General features: G+C 67.7%; 1 protein-coding gene across 1 annotated transcript; it reads left to right on the forward strand.

Moving 5' to 3' along the window:
• Positions 1–12,848: 12,848 nt before the first annotated feature.
• On the forward strand, positions 12,849–16,155 carry NEUROD2 (neuronal differentiation 2). Its single transcript, XM_027805696.2, has 2 exons — positions 12,849–12,999; positions 14,197–16,155. The coding sequence occupies exon 2, from the start codon at positions 14,202–14,204 to the stop codon at positions 15,273–15,275; it is 1,074 nt and encodes a 357-aa protein (XP_027661497.2). The 5' UTR covers positions 12,849–12,999; positions 14,197–14,201; the 3' UTR covers positions 15,276–16,155.
• Positions 16,156–16,355: the final 200 nt, after the last annotated feature.

Raw genomic sequence — 16,355 nt, forward strand, 5'->3', positions numbered from 1 at the left:
AGGAGGAGGAGGAAGGAGAGGGAGGGAGGACACATCTCCTACCAGGCGCTGAATTATTCATCCCCCGGGGCAGGGGGGCTGAGGCCGGTAATGAGCCCTTGAGGAGCCCCCCCAGGGGGTTCAGCCAAGCCGTGGGGGGCCCTTAACCCCTTCCCTGCCAGGGGGGTGTCCTCTGGCTGCCAGGGCCGGTTGGGATGGGACGGGAACGGGGGCCTCCACCGGAGTCCCCATCCCTCGTGCCTCAGTTTCCCCGCAGAGCCGTGGGCTGGGCGGGCAGGGGCACGGCCACTCGTCCTCAGGGGGGTCGTGGGAAAAGCCCCCCCTGGCTGCTCCGTGCCACATGGGGGGACAGCACGGACGGGATCTCCCGGGGGATACAGCCAGGGGACATCCCCAGGGACACAGGACCACCAAAACACCCCATCCAGGTGCCAGGGCTCCAGCTCCAGCCGGGGGTGCTGGGGGCAGGGGGCTGTGCCCCCCCCTCCGGCTGTGCCTGGCTGCCCCAGCTCTGCCCCAGCTCTCGGTGGTTTTCCCGGTGGAAAATTCCACCAAACCCAAAGTTTGCCCCCGGAGCAGTAGGGGCTCGGGGCCCCCAGGCACAGCCTCATCCCGGGCACGGCTCAGCACCGGTGCTGCACGTGTCAGGCTGTGCCACGGTCCTGCCGGGAGGGACACCGGACTGAGGGCATCTCTCCTGGCCCACCGGTGGGTCCCCGTGCAGGGGGACAGTGGGGTCACCAGCAGCCAGAGTCACGGGGTGGCCTGGCGAGGTGACAGAGCCTGGGCGGTGGCATTGGCGTGGAGGAAGCCACTTGTGGGGAGGGAGAAGGAAGGGGGAGCCGGGAGCTGGCTCCGGCCCCCGGATCTCCCGGTGCTCCAACGGCTGCGGGTGGCCGCGGGCCAGCAGCCGCCGCTCCAGCAAAATATTTACCCGAGTGGCACCGTGCCATGGACCAGCCTCCCGCCCGCCGGGCCCCACGCGGCAGAGACGGCAAAGCCCGGCTCTGCGTGGCAAAGCGTGGTTCTGCATGGCAAAGCGTGGCAAACCATAGCTCTGTGTGTCAAAGCAAAACGTGGTTCTGCATGGCAAGGCTCGGCTCTGCATGGCAAAGCTGGGCTCTGTGTGGCAAAGCATGGTTCTGCATGGCAGAGCCGGGCTCTGCATGGCAAAGCGTGGTTCTGCATGGCAAAGATCGGCTCTGCATGGCAAAGCGTGGCAAACCATAGCTCTGTGTGGCAAAGCTCAGCTCCGTGCAGCAAAATGTGGTTCTGCATGGCAAAGCTGGGCTCTGTGTGGCAAAGCTTGGCTCTGCACAGCAAAGCATGGCTCTGCATGGCAAAGATCGGCTCTGCACGGCAAAGTGTGGCAAACCATAGCTCTGTGTGGCAAAGCTGGGCGCTGTGTGGCAAAGCTCAGCTCTGCACGGCAAAGCGTGGTTCTGCATGGCAAAGCCCGGCTCTGAGTGGCCAAGCGTGCCCAAGCCAGGCTCTGCGAGGCTGACCTTGGCCTTGTGGCACAGCACAGCCCCAGGTGGCAGTGCCCACCGAGTGTGGGGACAGCCCGCGGATGGGCACCCACAGAGCCCATGTCCCTGTGGAAGGGGCTGGGGGGTTGAGCCGGGGGGACAGAGTGAGGGGTCCCTGGGTCACCCTGCGCCAAGGCTGGCCCTGTGCCGGGGGGCCCTGAGCATCGTCCCCATCCCCGTTCCCGTGTGGGACCGGAGTCATTATGGCAACAGGTTCCCAGGCTCCTTCCCGCTGCCGTTCCCGCTCCTCCCACCCACGAAGACACCGTGTGAGGGGGTGGCCGGGCCCCCTCCCTGCGCTGCAACAGCACCCGCAGCCCCCTGGGATCAGCACGCACCGCCCCCGCCTGCACCCACGCAGGCTGCACCCACGGGTGGCACATGCGGCTTGGTGCAGGGGGGGACCGCACCAGGCCTGGCACCCGGCGCTGCTGGGGAGGGGGCACGGTGCCTGAGCCCCCTTCATCCCACTGGGGCTGGGAACACATGAGCCACACGCAGCCCCACTCCTTGATGGGTCAGCCCCATAGTGGCACCGTGGGCACCCAGGCTGTGCTGTGGTGGGCAAGGACTGTGCCGTACCCGTGCCATGCCATGCCGTGCCCATCCCCGTGCCGTGAGGCGGGGGCTGCAGCTCCGTGCAGCAGCAAATCCTCCCGCAGAGAAAGTAAAAATAGCAGCAGGTTCAGGGAAGCGGCGCTCGCCCGCCTCGCCCCCTGCCAGCGGGCACCGGCGAGGAGCGGGAGCCATCGTCCGCCGGCGGAGCAACGGCGGTGGGGGGCTGGACATGGCGGGGGCAGGGGGCTGTGGGGCTGGGGCGTCGTGGGGAGAGGGTGCCATGGGGGTGGGGAGCCATGGAGATTGGGCACCATGGGGATGGAGTGTCATGGGGATGGGGTGCCATGGGGATGGGGTGCCATGGGGATGGGGTGCCATGGGGGTGGGGAGCCATGGAGATTGGGCACCATGGGGATGGAGTGTCATGGGGATGGGGTGCCATGGGGATGGGGTGTCATGGGGATGGGGTGCCATGGGGATGGGGTGCCATGGGGATGGGGTGCCATGGGGATGAAATGCCATGGGGATGGGGTGTCATGGGGATGGGGTGCCATGGGGATGGGATGCCGTGGGGATGGGGTGCCGTGGGGATGGGGTGCCATGGGGATGGGGTGCCATGGGGATGGGATGCCATGGGGATGGGGTGCCGTGGGGATGGGGTGCTTTGGGATGGGGTGCCATGGCAGGGGACGTGGTGCCATGGGGACAGGATGCCATGGGAATGGTGTGCCATGGGGATGGGGTGCCGTGGGAATGGGGTGCCATGGGAATGGTGTGCCATGGGGATGGGGTGCCGTGGGGATGGGGTGCCATGGGGATGGGATGCCATGGGGATGGGGTGCCGTGGGGATGGGGTGCTTTGGGATGGGGTGCCATGGCAGGGGACGTGGTGCCATGGGGACAGGATGCCATGGGAATGGTGTGCCGTGGGGATGGGGTGCCATGGGGATGGGGTGCCATGGCGGGGGACATGGTGCCACGGGGACAGGATGCCATGGGAATGGTGTGCCGTGGGGATGGGGTGCCATGGGGACGGGGAGCCGTGGGGATGGGTGCCATAGGAACAGGGCACTGTGGGGACAAGAGGACATGGGAACGCCTATTGCCCGGTCCAAAAGGTAAGTGTCGGGGGGCGGGGCCTGAGCGGGGGCGGGGCCAGGGCGGGGGCGGGGGGTGTCCGTGGGTGCCGAGCCCCCCCCAGCGCCCCTCACCCTGGTTCCCCCCCCCCGGACTCCTGGGTGCCCTGTGCGAGGGGGTGCCCGAGCCCCCCCACTCCCGGACCCACCGTGGGTGCAGCCCCCCGGGCACAGCCCCCCCGCCCCGAGCTCCAGCGGGGGCGGCCGAGTGGGGCCGGTGCCCCCCCCCGGGCGCGGGGGAGGTGCCAGGAGTGGGAACACGCGTGGGAGCCCGTGGGGGCGGGGGCTTTAACCCCTTCCCTGCTGGGAGCCCCCCCCCAGTGACAAGCCCGTGGCGCTGCAGAGGGGAAGGGGCCCTGGGGGTGCCCCCCTCCCCAAATGGGACTGCATGGGGGCGGCTGAGGACCTGCCCCCCCCTCCGTGGCACCCCACTGTCCCGCTGCCAATGTCACTGCCCGGGGGGGGGGGGAGGGGGGGCGGGGACCTCTCCGTGCGATGGGGAAACGATATGGGCAGCGGAGGGGGCTGCAATTCCGTGTCCTCGGCGTGACGGGGGCTCCAACCCCAGCGCGGGGGGGGGGGAGGGGGGCTGCAACCCTGTATCCCTGGAAAGGGGGGGCTCCAATTCCTTATCCCTGGAAAAGGGGGGGCTCCAACCCCATATTGTAGGAAGGAGGGGGGCTGCAACACTGTGTCCCTGGAAGGGGGGGGACTACAACCCTATATCGTGGGAAAGTGGGGTGCTACAACCTCATGTCGTGGGAAAGCAGGGGGCTACAGCCCCACATCTCTGGAAAAGGGGGTCTCCAACTCCGTGTCATTGGAAAGGGGGGTCTTCAGCCCTGTGTCCCTGGCAAGGGGGGCTCCAACCCCATATCGCTGGAAATGGGGGGGCTCCAACTCCATATCCCTGGCAATGGGGGGGCTCCAACCCTGGTGTGTGGAAGGAATGCGTCCCCCTACCCCTGTGGGCCCGGGCGCTTTGACCCCACACCCCGGCAGGACGGGGGGGCTGCTGTCCCCAGCAGGATGAGGGGACCCATCCCTACCCCCAGCAGGGTGGGCAGGGGGCTGTGCCCCCCCTGTCCCCCCTGGGCTGGGCCTGGTGCCGGTGCCCTCGCCAGCCCGGCCGTGCCTGTGGGTGCTGCGGCACGCTGCCGGCAGCTGCCACCCCCAGTGCGGCTGGCACGGCGGGGCACGGCGCTGGCACGGCCACCCCGGTGTTGGCACAACCAGGCCTGGGCATGGGCTCAAGGGCTTTGGCACCGGGTGGCCAGAGAGAAGCCGCGGCTGGAGCCGTCCTGGTTGGCAGCCACTGGCCACCAGCCCACGCCAAGCCACATGCCCATGCCCCGGGATGCTCCTGGCCAGGGTGGGACCAGGGTGGGCATCCCACCCGGACAGGGCATGAACCGGGGGGGGGGGCGGGGGGGCTGTGTGCATGGAGCCCAGTGCTGAGGTCTCCCTGCTACCCCCAGGAGGGTCTGATGGGTTAAAACCAGGGGGGGGGGGGTGGGGGGGGTGGGGACACGGGAGGGTCCAAGCCTGGAGTTCCTGAGGAGGCAGCGGGTGCAGGGGAGAGGCAGCTCAGGGGTGTCCCCATGCCGGGGGACAGCCGTGCCTCAGTTTACCCACCTGTAGCACGTACCCTCCCCAGTCGCCCCCTTCCCCAGGGGGGTGTGACCCCAGGGGACCCGACAGCCCATCCCGGTGCCCTGCCAGGGGGGGCTGCAGCTGGGGGGCCGCCAGCCCTGCTCCCCCCACCCCGTCCCCATCCATAAGACCCTCCTGGGGAGGGGGCCCGGAAGATGCCCGACCGCCAGCACAGACCAGTTTGCTGCCTCTGTTCCCAGAAGAAAGAATAAAGTTAAAACATCTGTTAATTTATAAACCAATTTAACCATGACTGGTTAATAAATAGCTACCAGCTGCCAACCCCACCCGGGCGAGGGGCTCGGGAAGCCAGGGATGTGCAGCCACCCGGGCTTGCCCAAGCTCCCTGCAGCCCCCCCACCCTACTCACCTCCCACCCCAGTGGCAGTGTCACTTGTGCCCAGGGGGGGTCCCCAGGGGATTCAGATGCCCAGAGGGTCGGGGTTTGGTGGGGAGAGCCTGGTGCCCGTGGGGAGGGGGGCACAGCCACAGCACCTGGCATGGGGGTCCCAGTAAAGGGGCTGTGGGGTGCAAATCTATAGGGGAGGGACATGCGTGTGAGTGTGGCCTGGCTGGGGATGGTGCCCCGGTGGGGGGCTCTGCTCGTGCGGGGGGGTGGGTATGTGGGGACACGGGTCCCTGCGGGTGGGGGCTGTCCTGTTTGGGTGGGTGGTGGGGCGATGGGAACAGGGGAGGGGGGCGCCTGGGGGTTACACGCATGTGTATGTGCACAGGTGTGTGCGTGCACGTGCCAAGGCTCTATGTGTGTGTGCATGTGCCGTGGCTGCGCATGTGTGTGCGCACGGGTGGGTGGGTGTGTGCGCATGTGTGTCTGTATGTGCCAGGATATACGTGTGTGTGTGTGTGTGCATGCATGTGTGTGCCAAGGATGTGCATGTGTGTGCGTGCATATGTGTGTCTACGCATGTGTGTGCCCAAGAGTGTGTGCATGTTTATGTGTGTGCCAGGGACATGCATGTGTGTGCATATGTGTGTGTGCAGGAGTATATGTGCATGCACATATGTGCCAGGGATACGGACGTGTGCGCACCCCTATGCGTATGCACGTGTGCATGCACGTGTGTGTGCAGGAATGGATGTGTGCTTGCATGTATGTGCCGGGGATGTGCATGTGTGTGCACAGGAGTGTGTGTGTGTGCATGCATGTGTGTGTGTGCACACGCACAGGAGCGTGCAGGGTGCATGTGCACATGTGTGCACAGACCCCACATGTGTCCCCACCCCAGTGGGGCCAGGGGGACTCCCAGTCTCTCCTTGGGGAGCTGCTGTCCCCATGGGGCCGGGGGCCGGTGACACATCCCTTGGCCTGTGCCGCGCGCCACGTGGAGCATCTTCACTGCACATGGATGCAGGACAGATGCGGCTGGAAAAGGGCCTGACCCTGGCGTTGCGGCGAAACCAGGGATGGCTGCGGCGAGGGAGCTGGATGGTGGGGTCCCCACTCCTGCACCCCCAAACCCTGCTCCCAGCCCCTCTGTCCCCTCTCCCCCTCGGTGGCCGGAGGGTGCAGCAAGGTCGCAGTGCTGGGCACGAGCCCCTTCCCGGCCGCGCGCCCCGACACGTGTCGCAATAGTAATGTAATTTGTACGTTAACAATGGGCAGCTTGAGGTTTATATTTAATTACAACGTTTGCACCAACCTGAACTCACCCTTATTCATCAATAATGCATGGGTTTGTGTTTATCGCTGCTTAATTAATCTGTGCTTACGACAATTAAAGGCTTGCAAAATCCCCAAAGGTGGCGGCGGGGAGCGGCTGCGCGGTGCTGGCGTGGTGGTGGTGCCAACATGGTCGTGGTGCTGGCGTGGTGGCAGTGCTGGCGTGGCGGCAGTGGCCGGCAGGAGCTGGAGCAGCTGCAGAGCGGGGTGATCCCCTCCTCAGTCCCCGCATCCTTGGGGGCCTTCTCATGCCAGTCACCCCCCCGGGCGAGGGGAGAGCCCCCAGGCGCAGGGTGCTGCTGTGGGGAGCACCCTGCACCCCCTCCCCAGCAGGACCCCGCTCCCTGCCTCAGTTTCCCCAGGAGGAGACAACCGGGGCTACCGCAGCCACCGGGCTCGGAACCACCACGGACCCCCAGGCACCAACCTGGCACCCCCAAACCACCCGCATCCCTCCTCCCTGTTGCCCATTTTCTTCATTTTCCCTTTTCCCTGCCCCCTCCCACGTGCCAGGGCTGGGGGTGCAGGTGCCCCCCGAGCCGGGCAGCGTGGCCAGGCCGTGCCGTGCCAGCTCTGTGCCTTTAAACGCGGCACGGCGCGGCTGTCCCGGATCAGCCGGAGCGCCTATTAAAATTTTATGCGAAGTGTAAATGGGCCAGGTCTCCAGCTTCCCGCTCCCTCCGAATGATTTATTACTCGCAAATACCACAGAACTAATTAGTATAGTAATTAATTAATACGAATTTGCATATTTGCATGTGCAATTAGTGCAGTGGAGTGATTACTCTGAAAATGAGAAGTTGGGCTTGTCAGATGGTAGTGTGAACTGGAGTGGAAAAGCCTCGTGCAAATGAACCTGGGCGGCGGCGGCGGCGGGCACGCGGCGGCACGCGGCGACACCGGCCCCACGCCGTGCCACGCCGGGAGGGTGCGAGGCCCCACGCGTGGTGGTGGTGGTGGGGCTCAGCCCCGGGGACCCCCCAACCCCAGCCTGGCCCTGGGCCCCCGCCATGGGGACCGCTCCATCCCTCGGCCATCTCCATGGCGACTCACTGTGCCAGGCGCATCGCCATGGCAACAGGCCGGGCCACGCAGCCTCGCCATGGTGACTGTCGTCATCGGCGCCCTGTCGCCATGGAGACTCCCCCCCCCCCCAAATCCATTCCCTGCCGGGCCCCCCCTCCCCAGCCCTCCATGGCACAGGGTGTTGGCATCGGGGTGCTGCTCCCCAGGCTGGCGGTCCCCAAAGCCACCCAGGATGCAGGACGGGGGTCCCCGAGGTCCCCAGGGGTGGGAGGCCACCAGCACTCCGACATGGAGGCAAGGGTCCCAGGGGTCCCCCCAGCACCCTGTAACAGGCTGGAAGAGCCAAGCCCCACGATGGCAACACCAGGCTGGATCCGCTCCTAAGGGCTGGTGGCCCGAGCCCCCCCACATGATGGGAGTCTGGCACCCCCCACTCCCCAGGCCTGAATCAGCCCTTCACCAGCGTCCCCAGTGCCACTCCGGTCCCCCCTCACCCGCAGCCCCTGTGCCACCCATCCTGCTGAGGCCTGACACCACTCGGTGCATTTCTGGGAGGGCCACTGGCCACCTCTCCCCACCTCTGGGGGGGCAGCGCAGAGGGGTGGGGGGCGATGGGGGGTGCACGTGGCAGCGGACAGTCCCCGCCACTGCCCCCACCACACATCCCTCGCCATCACGCCCTGCCGGCTCCCTGAAATGGGCCCAAGCGGACGCCATCTGCCGCGGGGGGGCCGGGGGCCATTGCCAACAGCGCTCGTTCATCCGCACCGTGCCCATGCCGGTGGCACCGCCGGCTCCGTGCTGGCCCCCTGTGCCCCTTGTGCCCCCCGCTTTGACCCAGCCAGGGCAGCCACGGGGAGGGGGGGGGGGGGGGGATGCTGTGGCCGCAGGGGTTCTCCTGTCTGCTCCTGTGGCCTTGTGACATCACAGTCCAGCGGCTGCAATGTCACAGCACGTTGTGACCTCACCAGAGCAGCCCTATGACCTCAGCAGCAGCCAGCCGGTGGTCCCGGGCTGGGGTCCCCCTCTCCCAGCCTCACCACTGTCCCCAGGGGGCATCTGACCCCACCGGGGGCAGACCCAGCACCCACGGGTTGACAAAGGAGCACGGAGGGGTGGGACATGTGTTCCCTGGGGCCACCAGCCCCCCCCACCCCGGGACCCCTGTCCCCATCCCCGCACACAGCCACTGCTCCGGCAGTTTCCCGCTGGCCAATTCCCAGGGTGTCGTTTCCCTGATTAACAGCCTGTGTCTTAAAAACCGCTGCCAGGTCCTGTGTATGGCAGTGCCGGGGGCAGGGTGGGGGCGGGCAGGTGGGGGTCCGGCTGCCCCAGGGGCAGGATCCAGCCGGGGAGGGGGTGAAGCAGCCACCCCCAGTGACGGGGGCTTCGCTGGGCACCAGCACCATAGCCCCCCAGCAGGCACAGCATCTCCCTGGCTTTCCTGAGCAAAAGAAGAGGGGGGTCGCTAAAAGCCCCCCTGATCCCAGCTGAGTCAGGGCCGACCCTTTTTCTCCCTCTGTGCCTCAGTTTCCCTCCACCATCATCTTTCTCCTCCCAGGCTCCCCAGCCCACCCATGACCCCACAGTCCCCATTGCAGGGACCTTTAGAGACACGAGGACGGGCAGGGCACTGATACCCCCATCCCCACCCCTCGGAGACCCCCACCCACAGATGGGGCCCTGCTCACCCGGTGACTGGAAGATGCCCAGGGATGGGTCCCACGAGGGAGAGCTGCACCGAGGGACTGGGCCCGGGGCCACTTCATCCCCGAAGGCAGCAGGGACAGGGATGGGGACAGGGATGCGCTCCTGCCGCTCTCCTCCCCTCGCTGACATTCCCCGGCGGTGGCTCCGTTAGCGCATCCATCTCTTCCCAGCCTTCACCTCCCAGAAATATTGCAGCGCGGAGCCGACTCCATCTGGCAGCACGGCCCCCGCCTCCCCCCCGCCACCGCTCACGGGGGGACGCTGAGCCGGCTCCTCTGCTCCAGCCCAGACGCCTCAGCCCCCCACCAAGGGGGGACGGGGACCCCACTGGTGAGGTGGCCAGCTCGGATGCCCCCCATCCCATGGCGGGGTGCGATGCCATGGCCTCGCCGAGGCAGCCGGCTGCGGTGCCGTGCGATGACCCCACGCTGGCAATGCCGCAGCTGGCTGAGCCCCGGCAAACTCACCCCGTGCGGGACCCCCGGGAGCCAGCCCAGGCCCAGGTGGCTCCCAGCCGGGTCCCAGCACCACCCAGCACCCGGCTCCAAGCCCCGGCTCTGCCAGTGCCAACCCACTGCCGTGCCCCCACTGTGTCCCTCTGGATGCCACATGTCCCCAGCACCCACCTCCAGGACAAAGCTGCCACTGCTCCAGGCAGGGTCCCCATTGCCATCCGCCACCTTCCTGCTAGACGGAGGGGAAGGGACACGGAGGAGGAATTTTTGCAGGAGGAAAGAGCTTCATGCACCAGCCAAAGGCCCTGCTGTGCCCGCCGGGCAGCGAGACCCCCAGGGACCCGGCTGGCGTGGCCAGGGACCGCAGTCAGCAGTGCTGGAAAAGCCAATCCCTGCACATGAGGACCAGGATGGGGACCAGAGCCCTGGGGTCACTGGGCCCAGCTCCCCCAGCCCTGACCTCCTGTGACAGCAGAACCCCCCCACACACACTCCCTGCACCCAAAGCACCAGCCCCCATCCCTTGCCCCTGCTCCCCCCGCTGTGCCCGGTCCTGCCTTCGCTCCAACCTCCCCGCTCCTGCCACCCAGGGTAGCCCCGCTTCCCCAGGGGCCAGATTCTGCTCACGTAGCCCCTGCGCCATGATGCTGGGAGCCCCACTCACCACCCTGGATGCACCCCCCTTGCCCCCAAAGGCACCCGGGGACCAGGATGGTGCTGCCCCTGCCCCACTCTGCCCTGTGCCATCACCAGCCATGGCAGAGGGGACAGCGGGGGGACACGGGGATCCCTGCTCCTGCCTGCACTGTGGGCCATGTCCCGGCACAGGCCGGCCAAGGGCCCCCGGCACCGCCCCGGCACAATGCAGCGGTTTGGGTTTTCATCTCCCTGCTCCCCTTTCATCTCCTCTCCCCGTTTCATGTCTCCACTTTCTTCTCCCTCCAAGCGCTGTGCATGCTGATGAGGCTCATGCCTGCGCCCACCCTTGCCGCTCGCCGGCTGCTAATTAGGCTGTAACGGATGCACTGGGCCAGGGGCTTATGGCTTCCCCCTGTCCCCATCCCTGTCCCCATCCCTGTCCCCACACGGGCCAGCCTGCCCGCTCACACCGTGGCATCTTCTCGGCTTTGGGCAGCCCCGGTGCCCGCGGGGGTCCCCCATGGGCTGCCACCCCAGTGCCAGGAGCTGCCTGCTTCACTGCCCAGAGGCAGGGGGTGCAGCCAGGCTGGAGGGGGGTCGTGTCCCCCACCGAGGGTGGGTGGTCCCCTGGCCTGGGAACCGAGGGCGACGCCGTGGGGACTTACCCAGAGCTGGCAGGCACGGGCAGCGCTGGTGTGCCGCGGGCACCGGGTGAAGGTGTGCTCCCCAGGCACGGTGATGCCCGCCTGGCACCAGCCTGCAAAATGAAGATGGCAGCAACAGCGGGAGCTGAATGGTGCTGCGGGGATGGAACGGCTGCGCTGTGCCAGAAGGCTGCCCGGGAATCGGTGCCCCGGCACAGCACCGGCACCGGCACGGCTGGGGTGGGCCCTGCCTCCCCGCGGGCCAGCTCCAGCCCAGGTGCCATCTGCTCGGCCGCAGCCGTGAGTGACAGTCGGAGGGTTCGGCAGCGTGGGGGGGGACGCTCGCTGCCGGTGGAGGCCCCTCTGTCACGTGCCAGCCCCGACACCTGCACCGGGGGAGCGGGTGCCGCCGCCGCCGCTGGCACAGCCCCGGCGGCCAGGCACGGCCAGCCCTTTGTCTGCACGTGGGCACAGCCCCGGCCACTGCTGCCACCGTGTCCCCGCCATGCCCACGCTGTGGCCGTGCCACCCTTGCCCGTGGCACATGGCCAGCACGTGCCGGTGTGTAGCACCCTGCACCCACTGCCCCCACCCCTCGAGCCAGGCAGGTCCCGGCCCCCCCGAGCTTGCGGGGACCGAGGCGATCCAGGACACGGGGACATGCTGTGGCTCAGCCCTGATGGCTGCAGGGCACTGGGTGCTGGGCTCCTGGGGACACAACACACCCGTTACGGGCTCACTGCTGCTGCCCGCTGCCACCGGTGCACAGGCACGAGGGGAACGGCAGCAGCGATGTCTGGCCGTGGGGGGGACGGATTGGGAGTCTGGGGGGTGTCGGGGTGCTGCCAGGCCGGGGCACAGGGCTATGGCAAGTGAGGAGGTGCCCAGCAGACAAAGGCCTCGCTGGTGGCACCGCGGCATGGCCGGGCCTCCTCCACCGCCACCGTGGGACCCGCACCCACAGAGGGGCTCGGACCCCATGTGTGTCAGGGAGGGCTCACGCGTGCATGTGTGTGCAAGTGTGTGCGTGTGTCTGTGTGCACATGTAGGAGTGTGCCGATGGCTGGCTGTGTCTGTGCACACCCGGCTGTGCCGTGGGGCTGCAAGGAGAGGCTGGCGCGGCTGCGTGGCCGAGGGGGTGCCAGCGGGGGCCATGGGGTGGTGGGCAGCCGGAGGGGCCATGTGCCACCCATGTGGGGACCCATGGCCCTGCAGTCACTGGCCCTGTCCAAACCCACACCTGCAGCCCCCTGCCCACACTGGTGCGGCCAAACCAGGCACGGCCGCCACCACCCGCCTCCCCCAGGCCCTACCCAACCACAGCCCCCAGCCCACACCAGGCCCTCAGCACCGCAACCATCCCCACTCGGCTGGTGATTGAGGGTGGGGACGGACCTGGGCGAGCCGCCGCAGTCTTTTGCGGCGAGCCGCAGATGCCAGCTCCCGGCGAGGGTCCCCACGGTGTCTCCCCCCTCGCCCCAGTGCCCACCGGCCGCCCCCGACACGCTTGGCCCAGCCGGGATGGCCGGTCTCCCCCGTCGCCCTGCCGCTGGCTCCATTGTTCAGCCCGGCCCCGCCATCGCCTGCATCTCGCCCGGTTCCCATTTTGCGGCGTGTAGGCAGAGCTGTAGATTTGGAAAAAGGTTGGGGTTTTTTTTTTTTTTTTTTTGGTTTTTTTTTTTGAGTACAGAGTGACAGATGGCGAGTCCTCCTTCCCCAGAGAGACAAATCTCCCTGAATGCAAGCGCATGTCAATCATTAGCTCTCATGTGATAGCTCTCGCGCATGACGTGCCAACCATATGGCACTGGCAGCAGAGCTGGTACCCCCCTTTGCTGGGTAGAGATGCCACTCTCGCCTCCTTTTGGATAGAGGACTGCAGGAGGCTGGAGCACCTCAAGGAGCCGCGTCCCGCTCCCAGAAGATGCTGGGAACAATGAAATAAGAATTCCTGCGGTCCGCCCGAAGGTGAGTTATGTAAGAAGTGGAGGGCTGGGAGGGCAGCGGAGGAAACTTGAATGGAGAAAAGGCAACTTCCATGTTGATTTTGTTTCTCCGCCACGTCTCGCCCTTTCCCCCCCCAAACCTACCCCCCCCCCGTCTTTCGTTCTCCCCCGGCCCTCGGTTCTCCCGCTCGCCACCGGCCCCGCCGATGGGGATTTCCCCCCCTGCCCCGGAGCGCCCCCCCCCTCCCCTCCCCGGGGGAGTGCGGGGGTGTTGGGGTTCCGGCCCCCCCTGCCCCCCCCCCCCGCGCCTGGGCGCGCCCGGGGCGGCGCGGTCCCGTCGGGACGGAGCGGGCAGCGGCGGCCGAGTGGCATCAACGAAATCGGCGCGGAGCCGCCGCGCCGCCGCCCCCGGGGGCCCCGACCCGGCGGAGCCGCCTCCCCGCTCCCCCGCGGCGCCCCCGGCCCCCGCCCCGGGCGGTGCCCCCCGCCCCGGCCCCGCCGCCCCGGCCGGTCCCGGGGGCGCCCCCGGCCGCGCCGCCGCCCGCGCCCCCCGCGCTCCCCCGGGGGGGGGCCCGGCCGCGACCGCCCCCGCCGCCCCCTGCCGCGCCGCCGTTTGATGCCGCCGCATTTCACGGGCCGCGCTCCGGCGGCCGGAGGGAGCCCCGGGGCCGGGGGGGGCGCCGGGCGGGTCTGACCGGCCCGGAGGGGGTACGGGGGCGGGGGGGATGGGGGGGGGGGCGCGGCAGCGCCTCGGCCCTCCGGCCCCGGGACGGCGGTGGCGAAGCCGCGGCCGGGGCCGTTCCGCGCCCGCGGAGGGGAAAAGTTGGAGGCGTCGAAGAGGGGCCGGCGGCACCGGGCCCGGCCCGCGGGGCACCGGGGCGGGGGGGGATGGGGGGGGCATCAGCCGGGCCGGGGGCGGGGGCCCGTCGCGGCGGGCGCGGGTGACCGGGAGCGGGGCGCGGGCGGCGGCGGCGGGGAGCCCGGGGGGGGGGCGGGGGGCGTCGTCGACGGGGGGTGCTCGCCGCGCCCCGGGGGAGCCCCGATGTCCCCGGGGGCGGGCGGCCGGGGCGGGGGGCGGCGGCGGGCGTCCCTGCGCCCAATTCGTTTTCGCCGGTCCCGGCACGGCGGAGCCGCTCCGGGGGAGCGCGGGGCGGGGCGGGGGGGCGGCGGGGGGGCGGCGGGGCCGCCGGTAACCCTGGCTCTTTGCCCCCCGCTGCAGCCACCATGCTGACGCGCCTTTTCAGCGAGCCCAGCCTGGTCCCCGAGGTGCCGAAATTCGCCGGCTGGGCCGAGGAGTGCGAGGAGGATGCCCGCAGCGAGAAGGAGGAGCGGGCGGGGAAGGGCTGCGCCCTCCCGGAGGAGCCGCCCGAGGGCTCGCTGGGGGAGAGCAAGGAGGAAGGGGAGCTAGGCGGGGACGAGGAGGAGGAGGAGGAGGAGGAGGAAGGCTTGGAGGAGGCGGAGGGCGAGCGGCCCAAGAAGCGCGGCCCCAAGAAGCGCAAGATGACCAAGGCGCGGCTGGAGCGCTCCAAGCTGCGGCGGCAGAAGGCGAACGCCCGGGAGCGCAACCGCATGCACGACCTGAACGCGGCCCTGGACAACCTGCGCAAGGTGGTGCCCTGCTACTCCAAAACCCAAAAGCTCTCCAAAATCGAGACCCTTCGCCTGGCCAAGAACTACATCTGGGCTCTCTCCGAGATCCTGCGCTCGGGCAAACGGCCCGACCTGGTTTCCTACGTGCAGACTCTGTGCAAGGGGCTGTCGCAGCCCACCACCAACCTGGTGGCCGGTTGCCTGCAGCTCAATTCGCGCAATTTCCTCACGGAGCAAGGGCAGGAGGGCGGCCGTTTCCACGGGCCCAACGCCTCCTTCGCCGTGCACCCCTACCCCTACCCCTGCTCGCGGCTGGCCGCGGCGCAGTGCCCGCCCGCCGCCGGCCCCGGGTCCCACGGGCTGAGGACACACAGCTACTGCGCCTCCGCCTACGAGAGCCTCTACGGCAACGCGTCCCCCGACTACAACAGCTCGGAGTACGACGGGGGGCTCAGCCCCCCGCTCTGCATCAACGGCAACTTCTCCCTCAAGCAGGACTCTTCTTCCCCCGACCACGAGAAAAGCTATCACTACTCTATGCACTACTCGGCGCTGCCCGGCTCCCGGCCCGCCGGCCACAACCTGGTCTTCGGTTCGACGGGGATGCGCGGGGGGGTCCACTCCGAGAACATCTTCCCCTACGACATGCACCTCCCGCACGAGCGGGGCCCCATGTACGAGGAGCTCAACGCCTTCTTCCACAACTGACCCCCCCCAGCCCCCCAGCCCTTCTCCCCCCAGCCCCCCCCCCTCCTCCACCGCCCGACCGCCCCAGCCCCGAGGAGGGTGTGTGTGTGTGTGGGGAAACCGGCCCCCGGGGCTCCGCCGTGGGCTTTGGTGCAATATGGGGACCCGGCCCCGGCGGCGGGTCCCCGCGCCCCGTGGGGACAAAGTGCTTTTTTGGGAGGATTTCCCCTTTTCCTTAAATGATTATTTATTATTTGACTAGTTAAATTATTCTTATTACTATTATTACTATTATTATTATTATTACCATTATTATTATCATTATTATTATTACTATTATTATTATCATTATTATTATTTCCCCGAGGGGGGAATGCGCCAAGCGCGGCCCCCGCACCGCCAGCCCCCCGCAGAGCCGCCCCCAGAGCCCAGCCCGGCCCGCTGGATCGAACCGCTTCGTTTTCTTTTTAATTCGTTTTCATTTCATTTTTTGGGGGAAAAAAAAATTTTTTTTTTCCTTTCCCCACCCCCCTCCCCTTCCCCATTTTGGGCCGTTTCTCCCCTCCACCGCCGTGACCCCGTACCCTCCTTACCCCCCACCCCCCCCGGCATTGGACACCCGCTGCCCCGGCCCGTGGGAGCGAGAGGAGCCCGCGTTGATGCGCGGAGCGCAACTTTCCGAAGCAATAAAGAGGCGAAGGGAGGAACCCACATTTCTATCTATGCAAGCAGGCCCGGCCCGGCGGACGCTCAGAGATGCACTTTGCTTTGGGGGGGCCCCGGCCCCGCTCCCAGCCCCGGGAGCTCCTCTCGCAGCGCGTGTGTCAGGACGTTTTTTACCTGTTTTAAAAAACTTGAAACGGAAAAAAAGAAAAAAAAAAAAAGAAAAAAAAAAGGGGAAAAAAAGAGAAGAAAAAAAAGAAAAAAAAAAAAGGGGGAAAAATTAATTAAAAAAAAAAAAAGAATAAATCCCCAACCCCGCGGAGAAGCCGCGGTTTTCCCCAGCTGGAGGAGCCGGGGCCGGGCGCGGCAGGGCAGCCCGCAGCTATGCAAGCGGGGCTCCGGGGGGGGCTGGCGGGGCTGCGCCCCCTCCGAGGCGCC

Source organism: Falco cherrug, chromosome 20 (genome assembly GCF_023634085.1).
Source record: "Falco cherrug isolate bFalChe1 chromosome 20, bFalChe1.pri, whole genome shotgun sequence".
Taxonomy (NCBI): domain Eukaryota; kingdom Metazoa; phylum Chordata; class Aves; order Falconiformes; family Falconidae; genus Falco; species Falco cherrug.